Genomic DNA, 20,697 nt, shown 5'->3' with positions numbered 1-20,697 from the left:
TGATTATAAACACATACCTTTTGGTGCAGCAATGGTAAATGTACTTAAAATAATTTGCTTTATGCTGTTAAAAAAGCCCCCAATGTTCATATGAGTGTTTATGGCATATATGTTTAAAAAAACCCTATATTTATTGTGATATATAAAATATTTCTGGAAGACCAAATAAGAACCTGGTGAAACTGGTAGCCACTGGGGAAGGGAGATGGGTAGCCAGGAGAGAAAGGAAGAAGGAAGAATTTTCATGATTGAACCTTGTGTACCTTTTAAATTTGGAGCACATGAACGTATTATTCAGAAATAAAAAATAAATACATTTAAAAAATAAATAACAAGCTTTTATTATCCTGGACAACAGAGGAAAGTCAAACCTGAAGTCTCTGGGAACTAAGTAGCGCCCTGGGGAGGAAAGGCTGCAGCAGCACCTGGAGCGTCCTCAGAGACTCATTCCTTGTTCCGGCCACTCTGGCAGAGGCAGCTTGAAGGAATCCCGCTGCAGGGATCAGCGGGAGGACGACACTGGACAAAGCTCTCCTGCCTGACATCAGCTGCTGTCCAGAGCTAGCGCCCGGGACAGTACAACTCACCCTCCTGGGGTCACACCTCTGCTGGAAGGCAGGTGAGAATTCACATGCGGGAAACCAAATACCCTGCTCTCTCGGCGGCTCTCTCCTAGTCCTCCCGGATCGCACGCCTCTGGTCTTTGGCCGCAGTGTCTGATTTGGGAGAAGAGAATGTTGAACAAGTCGAGTTGTTCAGTCCGAGTCTGAACTCTCATTTGACTTGGAAGACTTATGCTTTCGTTTCTTCTTCTTCTTCTTTTCCTTCTTCCTTTTTTTATGCTTTTCCTTCTTCTTCTTTTTCTTGTGTTTCTCTTTACTTGCTGAGGAACTGGAGCTGCTCCCATCCTCATCGGAGGTAGAATCCTCCAGTAACTGTTTCAACTGCTGTATCCTACACATAGAAGATTAACCAAAGAACCATATTTAACTTGAAAGAAAGGTAGATAAAAATGGGATTAAGAGCAGCAGTGAGGGTAAAAAACATCATGAATAACCACCTTACTGAAGACTGTACCAATTTTTGTTTCTGCATGTTTTCCCCATTCTTGTCCACGCCAGTGCCTCCTTGACAGGACTGTACCCAGTGCACAAGCTATTCTGTATTCTTTTCACTGTCCTAAATATTGCTGCATGTTTTCCCAGTTCTTACTACATAACTTTGAACAGATGCTTCCTTTCCTTCATCACCCCCCCAACCACCCACAACTGCTCGAGTTCATACTAGGTAAACTACCTCCTTAAAATTAGAACTCCGTGTAACCAGTTTGAGAAAAAAAAAAACAACCCTCCCCTTTCTTTACCCTATCTTAATTCATGTCTAAGGATAATTTTTTTTTTAAAATTTTTTTTTTCTTTTTTACAGATAGAGAGAGAGAGAGAGAGAGAGAGATTACAAGTAGGCAGAGCAGCAGCCAGAGAGGGGAGGAAGCAGGCTCCCTGCCAAGCAGAGAGCCCGATACGGGGCTCGATCCCAGAGACCCTGAGATCATGACCTGAGCTGAAGGCAGAGGCTTAACCCACTGAGCCACCCAGGCGCCCCAAGGATAATTTTTAACAATAGCTCATATTGTTAAAGATAAACTAAGTTATTATCCATCAGGATGTGAGCAGGCAGGACCAAGCCCACTGCTTTAAGCTAACCCAAGTAGAACCTGCAGGTTCCCTACCCACTGACCTTTCCTGTGATGACTCCTGCCTTCCAAAAAGTTCACAGTTGAAGTACCATAGTCACCAAACCACTCATCTAATACTGGAACTGTTGTTTCCAACTGTATATAATTTCAGACTTTGAGGGGGTATTGTTAGTACAAGGACCATCTTACCTTACATCCTTTTCATGTCTTTTATTCTCTCGTATGATGTCATACATGGGATCTTCATGTGCCTTGAGGATGGGAAAAAGTTAAGGTTGCATTAGCATCCATGGACTATCAGTTAAATAAAAATTAAATTCATATTTCACCGAAACCAGATTTTTTTTTTCCTGTTTGGTGTAATTTTATATCTAACATGTTCTAATCCTTGCTAAGGGTCACCATCACTTCAAATTCATGGAAGTTACAAAAAAAAAGATTTTCCAATTATACAAATACATTTTGAAAAGTCTTTTTAAGGATATCAAACATGGCAGAATCATTATTATTACATATTACTCAAGGTTAGAAGTATTGAGGTAATTCTCTTTGTTCTATGTGGACAGATGATCAAGAATTATTAAATAAAAACAAGTTGGAAAATGATATGTAAGAATAACTCATGTTTAGGTGCATGAAAACATATGCATGTGCCCAGAAAAGATGTGGAGGTATCCTTATCAAGCTACGTAATGCATATTTGCTCTGGAGACAGGCAATATTGGACTTAAAAAATCAAGTGTGGGGGCGCCTGGGTGGCTCAGTGTTTAGCCTCTGCCTTCGGCTCAGGTCATGATCCCAGGGTTCTGAGATCGAGCCCCGCATCGGGCTCTCTGCTCAGCAGGGAGCCTGCTTCCTCCTCTCTGTCTGCCTACTTGTGATCTCTGTCAAATAAATAAATAAAATCTTAAAAAAAAAAAAATCAAGTGTGAAAATCCTTACTGTAACATGTCAATTTTGTTAAAGTAAAAAAAATGTATTCTCGAAATATTTGTATCATTTGAAAGTACTTAGAATATGACTACACATAGACTGAATTTTATGGTAAGTGAATTATCTTTAAAAATGTTTAGTAAAAATTTTTCATATCAAGGATAAAAAAGTTAAAAATATCTATATTCTTACCAGCTAGAGATATCTACTGCTAACTCTTAGTGTGCTGCTTCTACATATCGTAATTTACAAAAAATTATAATCACATTATATATATAATTCTGTTCTTTTTTTTATTTATGTTTTCATGAACATTTTCCCATGATACTACACACTCTTCCAAAACATAATTATTAAAAGCTATATGACTTCTATGTTACAGTACTTATGTTGGTATGCTAGCCATTGAAGTTGTTTCCTATTCTCTTTAGTCTATTTTTCACAGATATAATTCTGAATAATTCCTTATATATTCTTAAACATTTATATATATTGATTTTTGCTACAGTCTTAGGATCTATTCTTAGAATTTAGGTTTCTGAATTAAAAATATATGAATTTGTTCCTTTTTTTGAGAGTTAGGACTGATTTACCTGTAAACTAGATACTATAAAATTGCCAATCCAAGTAGCATTGATTTCTCCAGAATATTTTCTCCAAATTTTTAAAATGAAAGTACAATTTTTAAAATGTCTCAAAGCCCTGGCAAATATTTATGGACCCTGGTTTGATATATGGTGATAATGCCAATCTCTCTGGTAACAGCATAGTTAAGCTGACTGAAACAGTGACGGAATGGTGAGTTAACAACCCTGGGAGGTGACTGTGAAAATAAAGTGGGGAAATGACATCTGTTTTACTGTCATGCAAAGAGATATATCATTTATACATACATATCTAGTTTATAATAGATACTTAATCTTTACACAAAGACGGGACTAGAACGCTGATTTTAGTAATGAAACAAGATTTTTTTAATATAAGTAAAAAGTCACTGAATATATAATAAAGCCTTTCAGAAAAAGAAATCAGTGTTCCCAAGGCATAAGGAAATAACACTTCAATAAAAATTAATTTTTTGCTAATGAGCTCATCTGTCACACAAATTCAGTTTAACAGGGTTAATATCAGATACTTCGGGCAAAAGGCTCTGGGGAATGTGTTTCATGTTAACCTGCTTTTCACTGATTAATGTTTGAGTCACAGATATTCACCACCTCTGGCAAATGTAAATCGAAACTCTGGGTTTTACTTACTACTCTGAACTGTTCTAACTTTTGGTTGCCTTTGATAAAGAAAGGGCATTCTTTGTCGCCTGTTCGGTGACCATACCGTTTACAACGCCAACCTAAAAACAAAGAAAAGGGATATATTTCTGTAAGATGATGTAGTTTTACTTAATCAAGATAAAGTATCAGCAGATCATATTAAAGATATTCTTCATTAGATTTCAATTTCCAAAGCAAATGCAATTAGTGGATGAACCATGTAAGACACCAGAAAACATAAATCAATTGTTTTCTCAAGCATCCTTTAATCTTGGGTTTTAGAAATAAGCCAAGTAGTTACTAAGCAATCCTGTGCAAAAATCAAAGTGTGATTTTTTTTTTAAATAGTGTGTTATGGCTTGAACTGTGTTGCCCCCTCTATCCTGTCCCCATTATGCTGAATGTCCTAATCCCTTGTACCTCAGAATGTGACCTCATTGTGAGATAGGATCTTTGGAGAGGCCTGGGACAGATTCTTCCCTCACAGTCCTCAGAAGGAGCCAACCCAGCTCACACCCTGATTTTTGACTGATAGCCTTCAGAACTCTGAGACAATATGCTTCTGTTGTTTAAGTCACCTGAAAGTGTCTTCCTAAATGAAAAAGGTGAAAAAACAAATAGAAAACAATAATTTGGAAGAAATAAAAACATTAAGGAGAAGAAAAAATTAACATCCTTAGAGAACATTTTGCAACAATTAAAGAATTAAAAAAATCATAGAAGAAAAAAGAGCTTTTGGAATTGAAATAAAAAAAACTTAATCAAAGGATTGGAAGCTATCTTGATAAAATAGTCTAGAGAGCAGAAAACAAAATAAGAGAGAAAAGATCAGTAATTAGAAAATCAATCTAAGAAGTCCTTCATCTGAATAATAGAACTGCAAACACAGAGGGGAGGAAATAATCAATGAAACAATTTGTGAAATTTCAGAACACTGGGAATAAGATGATCTCATAAGCCTCTAGGGAGGAAGAATAAAACACCAAAGACAACAACAACAAAGCAGGTTACATCAAAGCATCCAAAATCTTAATTACTTTGGACTTGTCAATAGCAATTCTACAAATGAGAAGGCAATGGAGCAATGCCTTCAAAATTCTGAAGGAAGTTTGTTTTTAACAGAATTCTAACTAAATAGCAAACTAAAAACATAAAATAGAGATATTTCCAGAAAAATACAGTCTTGAAAATTTTATCTTCCATAAACCCATTTCTCAGCTATTGGAGAATGTGCTCTACCACAGCAAGAAAATGTAACAAAAAAGACCCAAGATACAGCAAATAGGAGATCAAACACAAGAGGGATGTTAAGGGAAACTGAAGAGTGAATGGTGACAGAAGGTCCCTGGGTGATAGCATGGGGAACAAATCTCTTCAGGAGGGAAAAAACCAACAGAATACCTCAAGCATCTGAAGGAGTTGAATTAGAAATCAGTGCACAGAAAAAAGCAAAAACAAGAAGAACAAAAAGACAACTATTAATTGCAGGGCAAAGAAAACATACAGGATGTATGAAAGTACATAAAGGGTTAGTATATAAAGTACACAGTGGTTTAGTATATAAAGTGCACAGTGGTTTAGTATATGATTCAATTCTGAAGATAATCATAAATATACACAAAAGATTTATTTAACTAAATTATGATAATAAGGTATTGGGAAAATGGGAGATAGAAAGAGTATGTATGAGGTGGGATGAAAGCACATAAAACAGAGCTGAAAATCTGAGGCACCTGGGTGGCTCAGTGGGTTAAACCTCTGCCTTCTGCTCAGGTCATGATCTCAGGGTCCTGGGATTGCGTCCCACATCTCTGCTCAGCAGGGAGGCTGCTTCCCGTCTTTCTCTGCCTGCCACTCTGCCTACCTGTGATCTCTCTCTCTGTCAAATAAATAAAATCTTTAAAAAAAAAGAGCTGAAAATCTAGAGTAAGAAGTCAACAGGTAATGAAGAAACCTGAAAAATCGAGAGGCAGGATACAACCCTGTCTTAGATACATGAAGATAAACCTCAAATATTTTTTTAAGTTTTATTTAAGTAATCTCAACACCCCATTTGGATGACCCCGAGATCAAGAGTTGCATGCTCCTCTGACTGAGCCAGCCAGGTGTCCCCAAAATAATCTTTTTTCTTTTTTAAGATCTTATTTATTTATTTGTCAGAGAGAGAGAGAAAACAAGCGGGGGGAGCATTAGGCAGAAAAAGGGAGAAGCAGGCCCCTGGCTGAGCAGGGAGCCTGATGTGGGACTTGATCCCAGAACCCCGGGATCATGACTTGTGCCAAAGGCAGATGCATAACTGACTGAGCCATCCAAGCATCCCCCAAATAATATTAAAAAAAAAAAAATTTTATTTATTTATTTGGCAGACAGAGAGCACAAGTAGGCAGAGGCAGGCAGGGGGCGGGGGGTGGGGAGCAGGCACCCCACTGAGCAGAGAGGCCAATGCAGGACTTAGCACACTGGGCCACCCAGGCGCTCCATAAAAATAATATTCTTTAGAGAGGTTTACATGGTTACCCTTAGGGTGAGGCGAATGGGGGAAAGGGGCTAGGAACTGCTATCTTAATTATGTGCAAGAAAAATCTTTGTACAAATGTCTTTAAAAGGCATAAATACTCTTTTTCAAATACTAAATACTACATAAGGTGGATGAAGGTGTTGCAGCCCTGGTGGGGTGGGGTCGTGCATGAACAACACACCTGTTCTGGACCCATACTCCGGGCTCACAGCTCCTCTCAGGTTACATGATTGAAACCTTAACACCACTGATTCGGGAGTGTGGTGGTGATCGATGATGTAAGACCCAAAGGGACCTGCATTCCAATACATCCCTTGTCCTTCCTGGCATTTCTACAATGGAATATCCTTTTTGTTACTGGAGTATTGACGAAGAGTGAACTCCAAAGGCAGCTATGGTCCTGTGGGTGACCACTGCCCTTGGAGTCAGAAGCCCTGGAGTTAAAGCTCTCCTCTACCTCTTACCTCAGACTACGAACACATATGCAGATCGGCTTCCTTAACTATAAAACAGAGATTATGCCTTGGCTTAACAGGGCTGCAGTGACAACAAATTAAACAACAAAAAAAGTAAACACACTTTGTAAATCGTTATGTATAACTTGCGTGTATGGAGGAGTGTTACTTGCAACTCTCCTGTGCTTACACTGCATAACTTTGACTTCTTTCCCCAGTGGCATCCAAAGTCCTTTTGTTGGTGCATGAGCCAGAAATTCCCGGGCATGTTCATTGCCTGGTACATCTGGTATACAGTCTTCCGGCTTAGTCTCATCTTCCTAAAAAAGGAAACAGCCTGTACACAACATGGCAAAAAAGCCCAGGAATTCTCTCCTACCTGCTTCAGAACACAGCACTGGCTGGCCCTCTCATGGGCTGGACATGCCCATGTCATCCTAAGTCACCCTCTCAAGTACTAGAAAGAAAGACGAATTATACCTGACAGAAAAACCAGAAATAAATGTACCAGAAGAACTATATCATGAAAATGATATAGTTACTCTTAGAGAGATATTACTAGTATTGTTCACTTAGGAATGATTTGTGAGCTCCAAATCCTGATTCTAGATCACAAAAATTAGATTCAGATCACCAACTTTTCTGCTACCTTAAAAGTCTTGTAGAATGAAGCAAAGTATAGAGTTAAACAAGATTTCCTGAAATAATAAATCACTGTTACATTTTACAATCTCATACCTGCTGTATTTATGAAGTGTGTTTTACCACCAAATAACTTTGTTACACAATAAAGGTTTTTTTTTTTTAACCATCTGATTGTTTCAGTTCCCATGAATATTAAATTTATAATGGAAGAAGGTTTTGTAACAATCTTTTCCTTTCACTGAACATGAGCAAGCAGAAAGCTGTTCTGGCCTCCATGGAGCCCTCTAGGTCTCCCTCCCTCAGAGAGACTGGACTCTAAGGCCAGGTGCTGCCAGGAGTGGAGGTGGGTAGGGGGGTGTCCTGCACCAGGGGCTGGACCAGGAGACCTTCCAGTTTCCTCAGAGACTACTGTTCTCTGAGCTAATGATACTCAGGAAACCAGTAGCAAGTCAGAGAAGGAGCACAGCTGCGAGAAGATGCAGCCACAGCGAGAGAGAGAGAGAGAGAGAGAGAGAGTGTGAAAGAGAGAGAAGGGGACTGATCGCTGAGGAACATGTGGGCCTGCCACTGTTTTTTAGGGAACAGACACATGGCTGATTACATTTCTACAAAGGCACAGGCTGGACACAGAAAGCCCAAAGTGTATGAATCGACTGGCATCTGCAGGAAGAAGCAGGGTTCCATAAAAGGACGTTTAAAACCATATGCAACAGGTTTTCATAACAAGTTACTGAGTCTGAGCACTAAGTCAAATATGTCTAAGAGGATGAGCAAAGGCACAAACTTCACACTGACCTTGATAAGCCCGGGAGGAGGTTTTTCATAACTAGAAATGAAAAGAAAAAAACATCATCAATCATGTTAACAGGAATGTAACACATTTTAGTGAGCAAAACCCAACTGCAGGCCAAAATGAAAAGAATATTTTTAGTAAAACCTTAAAAGTACATTAAATCGAAAGCAGTTAATAAAATATGCCCAGCAGTCGGAGATCCCATATAAATAAACTGATGTTACACCACATCCTGCAGAGATCCAGAGCTGAAATTCACTGAGGTAATAACTAGGTGTCGGAGCACAGTGACTTTATTGTTGAAGAGAAAGCAAGAGATTGCAGGGGAAATGTCAAAGAAGACCTGTGAGCTAATCACGGTTCCAAACTGTCACAGCTGTCAGGTTATTTACCTAGCGTAACATCCACTTACTCAACACTGAAGAGGTGCATGGTGAAGGTTGAGAAATCTTTTCTAACTTGATTGGGGGCAGCATGGGGGCTGGGGGGGCAGGGGCAAAGCTGGAAGGAAGGGCCTATTGCAGGGGAAGGAAATGGGGTTGGGGTTGATCTGTCCTAGAGGCTTCCTCTCTCATTTGCCTGCAGCTCCTGGTTCAAATCCTGCCAACCCTCCCTGCCTGCAGAGTGAGTCAACTGCTCCTCCACTCTGATAGCCTCGGACCCCTGCACGGTACCTGGACGACAGGCAGCATTTAGTAAGAATGCTGCTAGAGTAAGCAGATGTATGATGTGTGGGAATGTACTTTTCCTTTGACCTCTCAGTCCCCCCTCAAGGTTCCTAAGGGAACATACATTATGCCTATGCTCCCAATTCATTTTCATTTCCCAACACTCTGCTGGAACTGTCCTTAAGGATTCTTGATTTCAAATCTGGAAAATCAGCACCAAATACTCATGTACATTTAAAAAAAATATTTTTAAAATTGGGCTATAATTTACATATAACATTACTACTTTTAGGTGTAATCATGTTTTTTTTTTTTTAAAGATTTATTTATTTGACAGATAGAGATTACAAGTAGGCAGAGTGGCAGGCAGAGAGAGAGAGAGAGGAGGAAGCAGGCTCCCAGCTAAGCAGAGAGCCCGATGCAGGGCTCGATCCCAGGACCCTGGGATCATGACCTGAGCTGAAGGCAGAGGCTTTAACCCGCTGAGCCACCCAGGTGCCCCTCATGTTCATTTTTAAGTACTGTCACACTATTGGGTATCAAACACAGTGGATCCCACCCTCCTCCCTCTACAAAAAAGAATAAACTGAAAAATCAAGCAGGACAACTGAACATCTTTGGTCTTTTCAGTGCCTCTATAAAGAACATTTTACTGGGAGAGGGTATCTGGGCAATGAGGCTGGTTTAAAACTGTGTTTTGACTCCAAAAGCTTGGAAATGTGGGAGTCCCAAAATTGGTGCACACAGGTGGTGACTTCAGAGATGATTAATTTTCTGAGTTTTGTACAGTAAAAATGTCTCACTTTTAGAAAAAATTAATAAATGCTAAAATGGTAAATCATTTATCTAATACCCAAATAGATATTGATTTGGGTTGTCTGGGTAGTTCAGTTGGTTAAGTGGCTGCCTTCTGCCTTCTGCTTGGGTCATGATCCCAGGGTCCTGGGATAGAGCCCCACATTAGGCTCCCTGCTCAGCAGAGAACCTGCTTCTCCCTCTCCCTCTGCCTGTTGCTCTGCCTACTTGTTGTCCACCCTTTCTCTCTGTCAAATAAATAAATAAAATCTTTAAAAACCCCAAACAAATAGATACTGATTACCCTAAAAGGACTATAGAGCAATATCCAAAATAGTTTAATAAAAAAAAGCAGTAAAGAACGGTGTATTTGGTGTGCTTCCATTTGTGTGTATGGGGAGAAGGACAATACATGTACATACATGTAAACACAGATATGCCTCATTATGAATAGAATACCTCTGGAAGGATACCTAAGGGAGGGACCTTTATTTTTCACTTATACTTATTTATATGCAAATATATCACGTCAAGTTTTTTCTTTACAAAAGAAAAATGAAATTGATGGCAATTTCCTTATACCTATGTTGGTATAAACCTGGAGTAATTTCCCTCTGAAAGAAGACCCAAAGGTAATTTGAAATTAAGAAGGATAGAAGGGCCAAAAATATGCTATTAGCAAGCACATTTCTTTTCTTTTTTTTTTTTAAGATTTTATTTATTTATTTGACAGAGAGAGATCACAAGTAGGCAGAGAGGCAGGCAGAGAGAAAGGGGGGGGGGAAGCAGGCTCCCCGCTGAGCAGAGAGCCCGATCCCAGGTCCCTGAGACCATGACCTGAGCTGAAGACAGAGGCTTAACCCCTGAGGCTTAACCCCTGAGCCACCCAGGCGCCCTGCAAGCACATTTCTGCTCTAGAGTTATACAGACTGCATTTTTGTTTTAAAGTTTCAATGTTATTTCTGTAATTTTTTTTTCAAGAATTAAATCTCTACTCTAGCTCTATCCAACTTGATATTTTCCTCCTAAAAAAAAAGAACAGGTACAATAGGGGAAACTAAATTTAATTCTCAGGAAATACTGAAGGTTCACCTTGAAAACTTACTCATTGCAGAGTAACAATTACGCCAGGCATAGTGCTAAGTATCAGAAGAGAGAACTAAGGGTATAGAAAACTTGCTGTTGTCCAAAATCCCTGGGAAGAGTGAGGCAGTGTACTCCCCAATCCATGGATTTATTTCCCTTGAATAAAGGACATCAAACTCATTATTACATCACATTATTTTTGTTATTTGACTGTCTTTATAACTATGCAACTGCTTTGCTTTGGTTTTTTGGAGTGGAGAACCCTACATTCCAGCTGTAACATTTTTCAGTTCGAAATGAATGGGCTCTGGGGGTGTTAAAAAGAAAACCATAGGACCCAAATGGAGCCACTTAGGCCATGTCACCAAACTGGACCTTAATATATACTCTAACTACAGTTTCACCCCCCCACCCCAATAATTGTAGTCTTAACCCTCAGCAGGAATTTTCTCATCAGTACCAATAAACTAATCTGTTACATGGGTCCCCTTGATTCTGCCCTCCCCCCGCTTCCCCCCCCAAAAGAAGAGGTGATCTGCATGATAAGACTCCCTGCTCTTCCACCTAAGGGAAAGAGCTTGTCTGGAACAATCCTTTCTTTTCTTTTGCTAATAAGTTCATTTACTATCCTCCTTACAGAAATCTTCCATTTTCTACGACTCTTTAGAGCACCTCTCTGCCTGTTAGATGGGATGCTGCTGGATCCATGAATCAATTAATATAGCCAATTAGATCTTCAAATCTACTAGGCTGAATTTTTGTTAGCACAGGTAAAATTTTTTTTGGTTTGAATTCTGATTCATTCTCACTGTTGTGTACTTTGGATAAGTTCTTTAATCTTTCAGAGCCTCAATTTCCTCATTGGGGAATATGTCACAGCAAATGTCTCTTTCATCTCTGGAAAAGAACTTCACAATGCTGGCTTCTGCTCCTTCTGTTAAAAGCAAGTCATTGCTCTCTGCAGCTTTATGAGGCAGCTCAGGACCAGAGCACTAGCATGACAAAGGCCTAGATGTGGACCAGCAGAGGAGCCTTGCCATCCCAAGCAAGTCTTCACATCTTTTTATAGATCTGCAACTTTACAGGGATTTGCCAGCTGCTCCTAAGTGGAGGTGGGCGGAGAACTGGCAGTGGACTTCCCACAGAGAACATCCCCAGCTGAGCTTACTGCCTTTCTAGGCCATGGGACTCAGGAGACTCCTCTTTCATATCTGGCTATAGGGATCACTGCCTTTTCCCCCATGTACGTGGGACATTAGAATTCAGCCAAGTCTATCCCCATTCTCTTGTGAGGCTCATGAAATATGCCTTATTACAGGTATTAAACTATCATGTTAAAATCTCAGAATAAGGAAGGGCAGGCCAGGGACTCTTGGCGTCTTTTTTTCTCCAACATCAGTTCCAACATTTTTCCTCATAGATTCCAACAATTGGAAGCTACACCAATTAAGAGGCCGAATTGGGACAATCACCCAGATCTTGTGACATTTGGAGTTCTTTCACCGAGCCGCAACCCCTGTTCTAAGTCAGCAATGCATTTCTTATATTAGTAACTGTTCATCGGTTAAATAAATTGTGTAAGGGCACATAGCCCAGTGAGCCCCTGTGCTCACTTGTACATGACAGTTAGTACATGTTTAGCTGGATCCAGTAATTACTCTAGCACTATGTTGCCACTAGAAACCAGACTACAGGAACACTTTAAATTTGGAGCTTGAGTACAGTTTGGTTTAGGCACAAATACTGTCGTAAATCTAGTTTTCCCTAAAAATTTTCCGCCCAACATTGCACATATATCCTTTTTATTTATTGCAATAAAATTTATATACCACACTTCCCTCTGTTTTGACAATACCCTCCCCAACCCAAAGCAAAATACTATGAGGTGAGAGGGAAGTAATAACAAGGACAATGACCTCATGCCCTCTCTGAGGCAGGGGTGGGTTAAGTGTGTGCAGATATTACATGCATACATGTTTGGTTGTTGATGCTGGGAATCCATGCAGCTGCAGATAATTCTAAGGAGGCTTTGAGGGGAAATGTCAAGCTAGGAATCAACATCTATCTGAGCCAGGCCCTGACAGTCACCAAGTTAATGTAAAACAGAGCTATAGGGTTTTTTTGTTTTTTAAGATTTTATTTATTTATTTGACAGAGATCACAAATAGACAGAGAGGTAGGCAGAGAGAAAGAGGGTGAAGCAGGCTCCCTGCTGAGCAGGGAGCCCGATGTGGGGCTCAATCCCAGGACCCTAAGATAATGACCTAAGCAAAAGGTAGAGGCTTAACCCCCTGAGCCACTCAGGTACCCCTAGCTACAGGGTTTTTAATCACAGATTTTAGCAAGGACAAGCCTCCATCATCTGGTTTGCAGACCAGGAATCACTTTGTTATAGCAGAAGACTTGCCCTGTCTATGCTCAGTGGCACCCAGGCACCAGACTGGATAGGCCCTCTTTATTTCTGGCCAGGGACTGAACTGAGAGAGACCCAGAAGCCAGAGAGACAGGAAGCAAATTCTGAGGCTGGGTGTCTGTGTAGTCAGATTATTTCAAACTCTTCAAGATATTTATAGCTCTTCTATAAGGAGTAATACATAAACATTTCAGTTCAGATCTGTGCCTTAACCTTGTAAACCTCCAGGGAACGACTCATTTTAATACTTTAGAATGGCTGCAAATTATAGAAACACTTAATAATTTTATTAATGTTTTCTTTATCCTGACCCTCTTTTTATGCACCAGCTTTAAAGACCCTTCAGAACAGATTAATTATTGGAGGTTATAGGAGTTGGGAGAACAGACCAAGGGAAAAATGAAATGTTTTTCTTTGGCCCTTCTCTTAAGATGTGAAAGAAAACAACTTTAGTGGGTGTGATATTGCAACTTATAATAAGAAATATATGTTTGGTCTTCACTGTTCTGGCACACAGTTCCTAAAAACCTTGTAATTTCCTGTATAAAGGCCATAGGAGCATCTTTTCTTATAATATTTAGTTTTGTTCCTAGTTCCTGAAATAGGTCCAGAGCTATAAAGGTGAAAAGTTTGTTATTCATAACAAACCCCTTTCAACCAAACTGTTTATGTCAATGAGGTGACTTTTGCAAACCTCCTAAAGATGAGGCCTGCTTGCCAGGGGAACCAATTTTGTGATAAGAGGGTTGGAACTTTCAGCTTTACCTCCAGGGAGATTGAATTAATCACCAATGGCCACTGATTAATCAATAATGCTAATGCAATGAAGCCTCTATAATAAAAACAACAACAACAACAACAACAACCACCACCCAGGCGTGCCTGGGTGGCTTAGTTAGTTAAGCATCTGCCTTCAGTTCAAGTCATGACCCCAGGGTCCTGGGATTGAGCCCTAGGTAAGGCTCCTCACCGAGCAGGGAGCCTGCTTCTCCTCCTGCTCGTGCTCTCTCTTGCTGTCTCTGTCTCAAATAAATAAAATCTTAAAAAGACAAAACAAGAACAACAAAAACCCCAAACCCAAAAATGGATTTCAGAGATTTCAAGTTTGAACAGTTGGAGGTGTGGCATATCAGAAGAGGACATGGAAACTCCCTGCCCCTTCCCACACACCTTACCCTATGTATCTGCTTCATCTGGCTGCTCCTGAACTACAACCTTTTATAATATATAAGTAATCAAGTAAATAAAAACGTTCTCCTGAGTTCTATGACCTGCTCTAGCAAATTAACCAAACTAGAGGAGGGTGCTGGGGGAACCTCTGCTGTACAGAGGTTGTTAGAAGCAACACAGACTTGTTACTGGCACCTAAAGCATGTGCAGAGGGGCAGTCTTATGAGATTGAGCCCTTGACCTGAAGGTTCTGACACTGACTTCAGCTAGACAATGTCAGAATTAAATCTGTAAGATGTGTACTTGGTGTCCTCTGAGAAAAGGAAAATTTCTTGGTGGTGTTGGAAAACTCCCACACAGAGTAGTAATCTGAGTGTAGTATGAGTGTAGAAAAGGAAAATAAGAGTGTTTTTTCCCTTATAGCAGATTAAGGATGAGAAATGCCATGAATAATTACAGCAAAGTTTTCTTTGGCTTCATCTCTAGATGCTTCCAAATAAGGATTGTGATGGAGGCTTCTCCATCCTCACCATTGTTAATCCAGAGTTCTTCTAAAGGGACAGAGGAGGACTTAAACCTTGAAGAAGACTTAGTCCCTGAAGTTGTTTGGGTATAAACAGAATTAACTTTTAGATATGATATTTCCAGAGCAAATACTTCCACTATTTTCCGGTGGAAAGCTGTGGCATGCCATATGCTTAGGCCTCTCTTTTAGCAAGAATAATAGAAATTTGCCTATATTAGGAAGGTGATACAGTCCCCCAGCAGCCATTCATTAGAAACATTAATGCGATCCTTTATAGACTGGGACTTAAGGGACCTTAGAAGGGAGGAGGTAACATCTTCATAGACACCCAGTAATCCAACAATACTTTCTTTGGCCACAGGAGGTGTACAAATAACATATGGCCAAACTAAAATCCACATTCCTAAAAAATATGTAAAAGTTTTTGCCTAAGTGGAAAAGGAATGTGATAAGAACTAACTACACATTTTGAAATCTGTTATTATTAGCAGTGGACGTCTCTAAAAAGTCCACTTTACAACTGCTTCTCAAAATTTAAGGGAACATGGTTGATGTTTTTTCTGAGGGCTTCACAATTCTTTAGTTTATGTAACATGTCAAAAAAGATATCTCTTAAAGTCTAAAGTAATATTTAACTGTTAAAAACGACACATCTTGGGGGTGCCTGGCTGGCTCAGTCGGTAGAGCATATTGACTCATGATCTCAGGGTTTTGAGTTTGAGCCCCATGATGGGTGTAGAAATGACTTAAACAAACAAACAAATAAACAAAAACCAACCAGACAAGAATGGGAGTGTGTTTATTATATAGTTGTCTTTTGCACTGTCACCGTTGAGAGGTGTGCACTCTTTGTAGTTAATCCTTAGAAGTAAAAAAAAAAAAAAGTTCACGGAGGTCCATTATTTTGTACCATCTGTGAAGCCTTGCTAATATATTATTCAGATTGTATTAAGTTTCTCTGAGCAATATGAAGACCAAAGTTAGATAAGAGAGGAGAAACCTTTATCTTCCCAACTGGGAAAGGGGGAAAAAATGTTTATTTTGCCAAGTACTTAAAAATACTCTTGTATTCCTGAGTGCTGGCATAAGATTTCTTTTAGAAAAGTCCTTCATGTAAGCATACTCAATTCCAGTTGTTCCCATAGCTAACTCCTATGGGGTGGAAGGCAGAGATGAAACTGCCATATAAATATATAAAATCTCCATTCTCTAATGTTGAGTAGACAAAGGATGCTTGAATAATAGGGTTGGAGCATGGTTAGAGCACAGGGTGGGTGACTCAGATATCTGAGGGGTCCTGGCAGGTATGGACAAAGGGTAAGAAAAGGTAAGGTCAAGTGTAAGAAGCTGACCAGAGGAGTATTAGGGGACCTACTGAGGGCAACCGGGGGTAAAAGAATTTGAATTCAGTTTTTAAAAAACCACTTTGGGGCTTCCCATTTTACATGGCTGGCTGGCTAACTTAGTTATTTGTCTTCCTTTTCATTGCAGTCTGATACCCCTACAGTGAGACTTACCAGTCAATAAACCAGCACTTTTGCATTCTCTCTCTCTCCCAACTACTCCCTTCAAAATAGCTTTATAATGCCTCACTCTTAATGGGGGGAGATCCAAGGATCCCTGAACATTAGGAAAAAAACTCTCAGTAAAAGAAATCACAGAAAAAGGCAAAGAAGGAACAGACAACAAAGAAGAAAGTAAATGAAAAAAGAAAAAATGAGTATCCTCAAAGATCATAGATTCGTTACTGAAGAAACAATAGGATGCTATGAGAAAAAGAATTCCCAGAACAAGAAGCTCTTCAAAGTTAAAAATCGAAACTTAAAAGTGCAATGGTGGAAGGATTAGAAACTAAATCTTATAGAAATTAGAATGAAGGGGCATGTCGGTGGCTCAGTTGTTAGGCGTCTGCCATCTAGCTTAGGTCATGATCCCAACGTCCTGGAATCCAGCCCCAAATTGGGCTCCCTGGTTAGTGGGGAGCCTGCTTCTCCCTCTTCAGCCTCCCTGTGCTTGTGTTTCCTCTCTTGCTATCTTTCTGTCATAAATGAATAAAATCCTAAAAAAAAAAAAAAAGAAAAGAAAAGAAAGTAGAATGAAAAGAGGATCACAGAAGTCTAAAAGTAAGAAAAAACAAAATGGAGGAAAGGAAATTAAAACACAGATCATATATGAATATTAAATACCCATGCAATATCAAGAAAATTAAAAAAAATAGGAAATCTGGTGAGAAAAAGTTCACATCATGAAACTGCAAGGGACACCTGGGTGGCTCAGTTGATTAAGTGTCTGACTCTTGATTTCAGCTCAGGTCATGATCTCAGGGTTGTGAAATTGAGCCCTACATCAGGGTCCCCACTCAGTGTGGAGTCTGCTGGAGATTCTCTTCCTCTTCCACTCCCTTCATGCATGCTCTCTCTCTAAAATAAATAAATAAATCTTAAAAAAAAAACCTGCAAAATACTAGATATAAAGAATTCTTTAAAGCTTGCAAAAGGGGAGCTAGAACAAGTTCTTTACAAAAGAAAAGGAATCAGAATGGCATCAGATTTCTCCGCAATACTGGGAGCTAGGAAATAGTGGCATACCACTTTTTTTTTTTTTTAAAGATTTTATTTATTTATTTGAGAGAGTGAGAGAGCATAAGCGGGGAGAAGGTTAGAGGGAGAAGCAGACTTCCCGTGGAGCAGGAAGCCCGATGTGGGACTCGATCCTGGGACTCCGGGATCATGACCTGAGCCGAAGGCAGTTGCTTAACCAACTGAGCCACCCAGGCTCCCGGCATACCACCTTTAAAAGCAAGTGAAAATAATTTCTAGCCTAGAATTCTAGACCTAGCCCATCTACTTTTCATGTCTGAGGGTAGGATAAAGGCATTCTCAGATATGTAAAGACTCAACAAATTTACCCATTTATCTGGCAGAGAGTGAGCGAACGAGCACAAGCAGGGGGAGCAGCAAGCAGGAGATGTGGGACTCGATCCCAGGACCCTGGGATTGTGACCCGAGCCAAAGGCAGACCCAGCACCCTGCCCCAGTGCACTTTTTATAGTAAACAACATAATATACTTGAACAAAATGAGGTAAAGAGAGAAAGAGGAAGACACAGGGTCCAGAAATGGGGTCCAAGACCAAAGAGTGATGAAGGCAGTTTTATACCGGGGCTAGAGTGTAACCAAAGTGTACTGGAGAACAGAAGGAAGATTCTTGGTTTTAAAAATGAACAAACTGATAGGCTGTCTGATATGTAGGAACATGTAGAAAAAGTACTCTTAGCTTTTAAAGCCTTTCAAATAAAATTAGCTGCAGGTAATAGGAAGTTCAGGCAAATGAAAAAAAATCGAGGTGCGGGGCGCCTGGGCGGCTCAGTGGGTTAAGCCTCTGCCTTCGGCTCAGGTCCTGGTCTCAGGGTCCTGGGATCAAGCCCCACATCAGGCTCTCTGCTCAGCAGGGAGCCTGCTTCCTCCTCTCTCTGTTTGCTTCTCTGCCTACTTGTGATCTCTGTCTGTCAAATAAATAAATAAAATCTTTAAAACAATATCGAGACGTTTATCAACTAGATGAAAAACAACAATTGTGCTAGAAAGCAAAACAAATCACAGAACGCCTTTTGGCTCAAACGTGAACAATACTGAATAGTTAAAATAATGTTAATACCAACTACTGTGTTAACAAAAATTATAAGGGAGCTATATTAGAAGGATGGATACAAGAATGGGTAGGGAAAGAAAACTAAAACTTCATGTATGTGCCATGAGGTTTACAGGTAATGTTTATTGTTCAATCTAAAATAGCAGCTTAAGCATGTAATTTGGAAATAAGTAGTTAAGTCCTAGAAGAGAAAAACTGTTTCCTTATTGTAAACTTGGTTGGAGGGAGGGCTGAAGGGAGTGTATGGGTGACTACAGAACAGGGATGTGAACCACTACTTTTTGAAATTAGTGTCTTAGTACTATTTCATGTTTAAATTAAAGTATTCCTCTAACAATAAAAATTTTGATTTAAAAACAAACAAGTCCCTGAATTAGCCAAACCAAATATGTCTGCAGCCCAGAAACTTTAAATCCCTGTAGTAGAAAAATCCAACTGGTTTGGTAATCAGACGCCTGGGTCCCTCTTTAGTTTTGCTTGTTTACAGGTCAATGTATCCTTGATCAAGTTATTTAACTGCTGAACCTGCGTTTCCTCATCTGCAAAAGCAGGTTATAATCTCTCTAACATCTATGAGTGCTCTGTGAGCTACAAAATAAATGTATAGTGTTAACCACTATCTGGTGTCCCACTGTTAAAAGATACCCAGGGTCAGACTGGGCTGTGTGAAAGCTCAGGCTTGTACTAGGGAAAGATATTTGAACATCTGCATTGCATAGGACAGGACCACAGAGGGCCCAAAGGGGCCAGGACTGTGGGCACCAGCAATGTAGCGCCTGTATCCTGCAACCACTGCCTTATTGGGGTAAAATTCAGCTCAAGGGTCACACTGAAAAGAGCAGGCCAGCCTCCAACAGTGCAATGCATTTTGTGTCAAAGCTCCCAGATTAATTATAAAGAATCTGAGTCCTTTGAGGACTTTTCCTTACATCATCATCTTAGCTTAGGTAATGCAAGTGCCTGAAATAGAATCGAAGTGTGTATGGAAGAACTCCGTGAGCACCAATCTTACAAGTCTGCCAGCTAACTACAGAAAGACAGAATCACAGAAAAGAACGGGAAGGTCATGAATCCACCTTCCACCTGAGGTTTCAGTCTCCTTTACAACCCGCCCGCCTCTCGCGGCTTCCAGGCTCTCTCCCTGATCCCGCTGGAGCTGGGGGCGCACCGCGCCCCTTTCGGTCAGGCCATGCTGACCAGCAACCCCAGGAGACTCTGGTCCTAATTCTTTTGGCTGAGCTGGAATTGGCCTCTTTGTAGCCCCCACCCTTCTTGCCGGTAAAAGCCCTCAAGACTAAAGAGAACAAGTCTCCACTCTTCCATCTTTGGGATCTTTAGGGACAGGTCCGTCACCCCATTCTCCAGCCCTCCCCTCTCCACCGCACTAACGGTAGAAGACGGCGTGTTCTCTTCCCTTCTCAGCGGCAGATGAAGAGAATGGGGGGTTTATCCGGTGCCCGACGGGCCCCGTGAACCGACCACCCTGAAAGGGCCGGACTGCAGCGTTCACCGCACCTGCCGGGTGTTCAGTCCCCAATTCCCCACCCAGCGACCACGAAGTGCCGCACAGTCCTCAGCGCCATGCAGAGCCGCGGCCGCACGACCTCGGGCGGGGAATAAAGCCCGAGCTCCCCCGCCGGCCCAGGCCGCTTGGCGCGCCGAGGGAACAGTTCTTCCCTCCCCGCGGAGGCGCGACTGTAAGTCCGGGTGCCAGCGCCGCACGGGTCCCCGGGAACCCGGCCTCCCGCGCCCCCGCGGCGCCGGCTCACCGCGACCCAGCGCCTCTCGGAGGAGCGGGGGCGGCGGGGACTCACAAGGACTCCAGGTGCTTGAGCTGCTGCAGCTGCTGCGCGTCGTGCCGCCGCCGCTTCTGCTCCCGGCGCCGCTGCAGCTCCTGCTCGGCCGGCTCCCGCGGCCGCCGCACGCCGCCAGCCCCGGCATCGTCGCGCCCCGGCCGGGACGACATCGCGGCCCGCCCGGCTGAGGTGGCCCGGCGGCGCACCTCAGGCGGCTGCGGCGGCGAAGACTGCACTTCCTTCGCGCCGCGGCCGGCCGGCCCCGCAGCGCCCCCTCCCGCCACC

General features: G+C 41.4%; 1 protein-coding gene across 2 annotated transcripts; it reads right to left on the bottom strand.

Annotated features, from left to right (window-relative positions):
* Positions 1-311: 311 nt before the first annotated feature.
* On the bottom strand, positions 312-20,682 carry RP9 (RP9 pre-mRNA splicing factor). Of its 2 annotated transcripts, none has more exons than XM_046020578.1 (6): positions 20,431-20,682; positions 8,311-8,341; positions 6,995-7,190; positions 3,886-3,977; positions 1,886-1,947; positions 312-954 (listed from the first exon to the last, which is right to left on the bottom strand). In XM_046020578.1, the coding sequence occupies exons 1-6, from the start codon at positions 20,580-20,582 to the stop codon at positions 756-758; spliced, it is 732 nt and encodes a 243-aa protein (XP_045876534.1). In that variant the 5' UTR covers positions 20,583-20,682; the 3' UTR covers positions 312-755. The 2 variants fall into 2 exon arrangements, with proteins under 2 accessions (XP_045876534.1, XP_045876535.1); XM_046020579.1 differs by having other exon boundaries at positions 314-954; positions 7,061-7,190; positions 20,431-20,679.
* Between the last annotated feature and the right edge of the window lie 15 nt (positions 20,683-20,697).

Source organism: Meles meles, chromosome 10 (genome assembly GCF_922984935.1).
Source record: "Meles meles chromosome 10, mMelMel3.1 paternal haplotype, whole genome shotgun sequence".
In the NCBI taxonomy this organism is placed as follows: domain Eukaryota; kingdom Metazoa; phylum Chordata; class Mammalia; order Carnivora; family Mustelidae; genus Meles; species Meles meles.
The sequence above is the reverse complement of the archived record's forward strand: the minus strand, read 5'-3'. Positions and strand labels throughout refer to the sequence as shown.

Excerpts from the sequence above, each read along its gene's own strand:
- RP9 (XM_046020578.1), bottom strand. The coding sequence starts at position 20,582 with ATGTCGTCCCGGCCGGGGCGCGACGATGCCGGGGCTGGCGGCGTGCGG. Across the intron at positions 8,342-20,430 it reads CTCAAGCACCTGGAGTCCTT|TTATGAAAAACCTCCTCCCG; the intron begins GTGAGTCCCCGC and ends TTTCATTTCTAG. Across the intron at positions 3,978-6,994 it reads TATACATAACGATTTACAAA|GTTGGCGTTGTAAACGGTAT; the intron begins GTGTGTTTACTT and ends CTTTGTTTTTAG.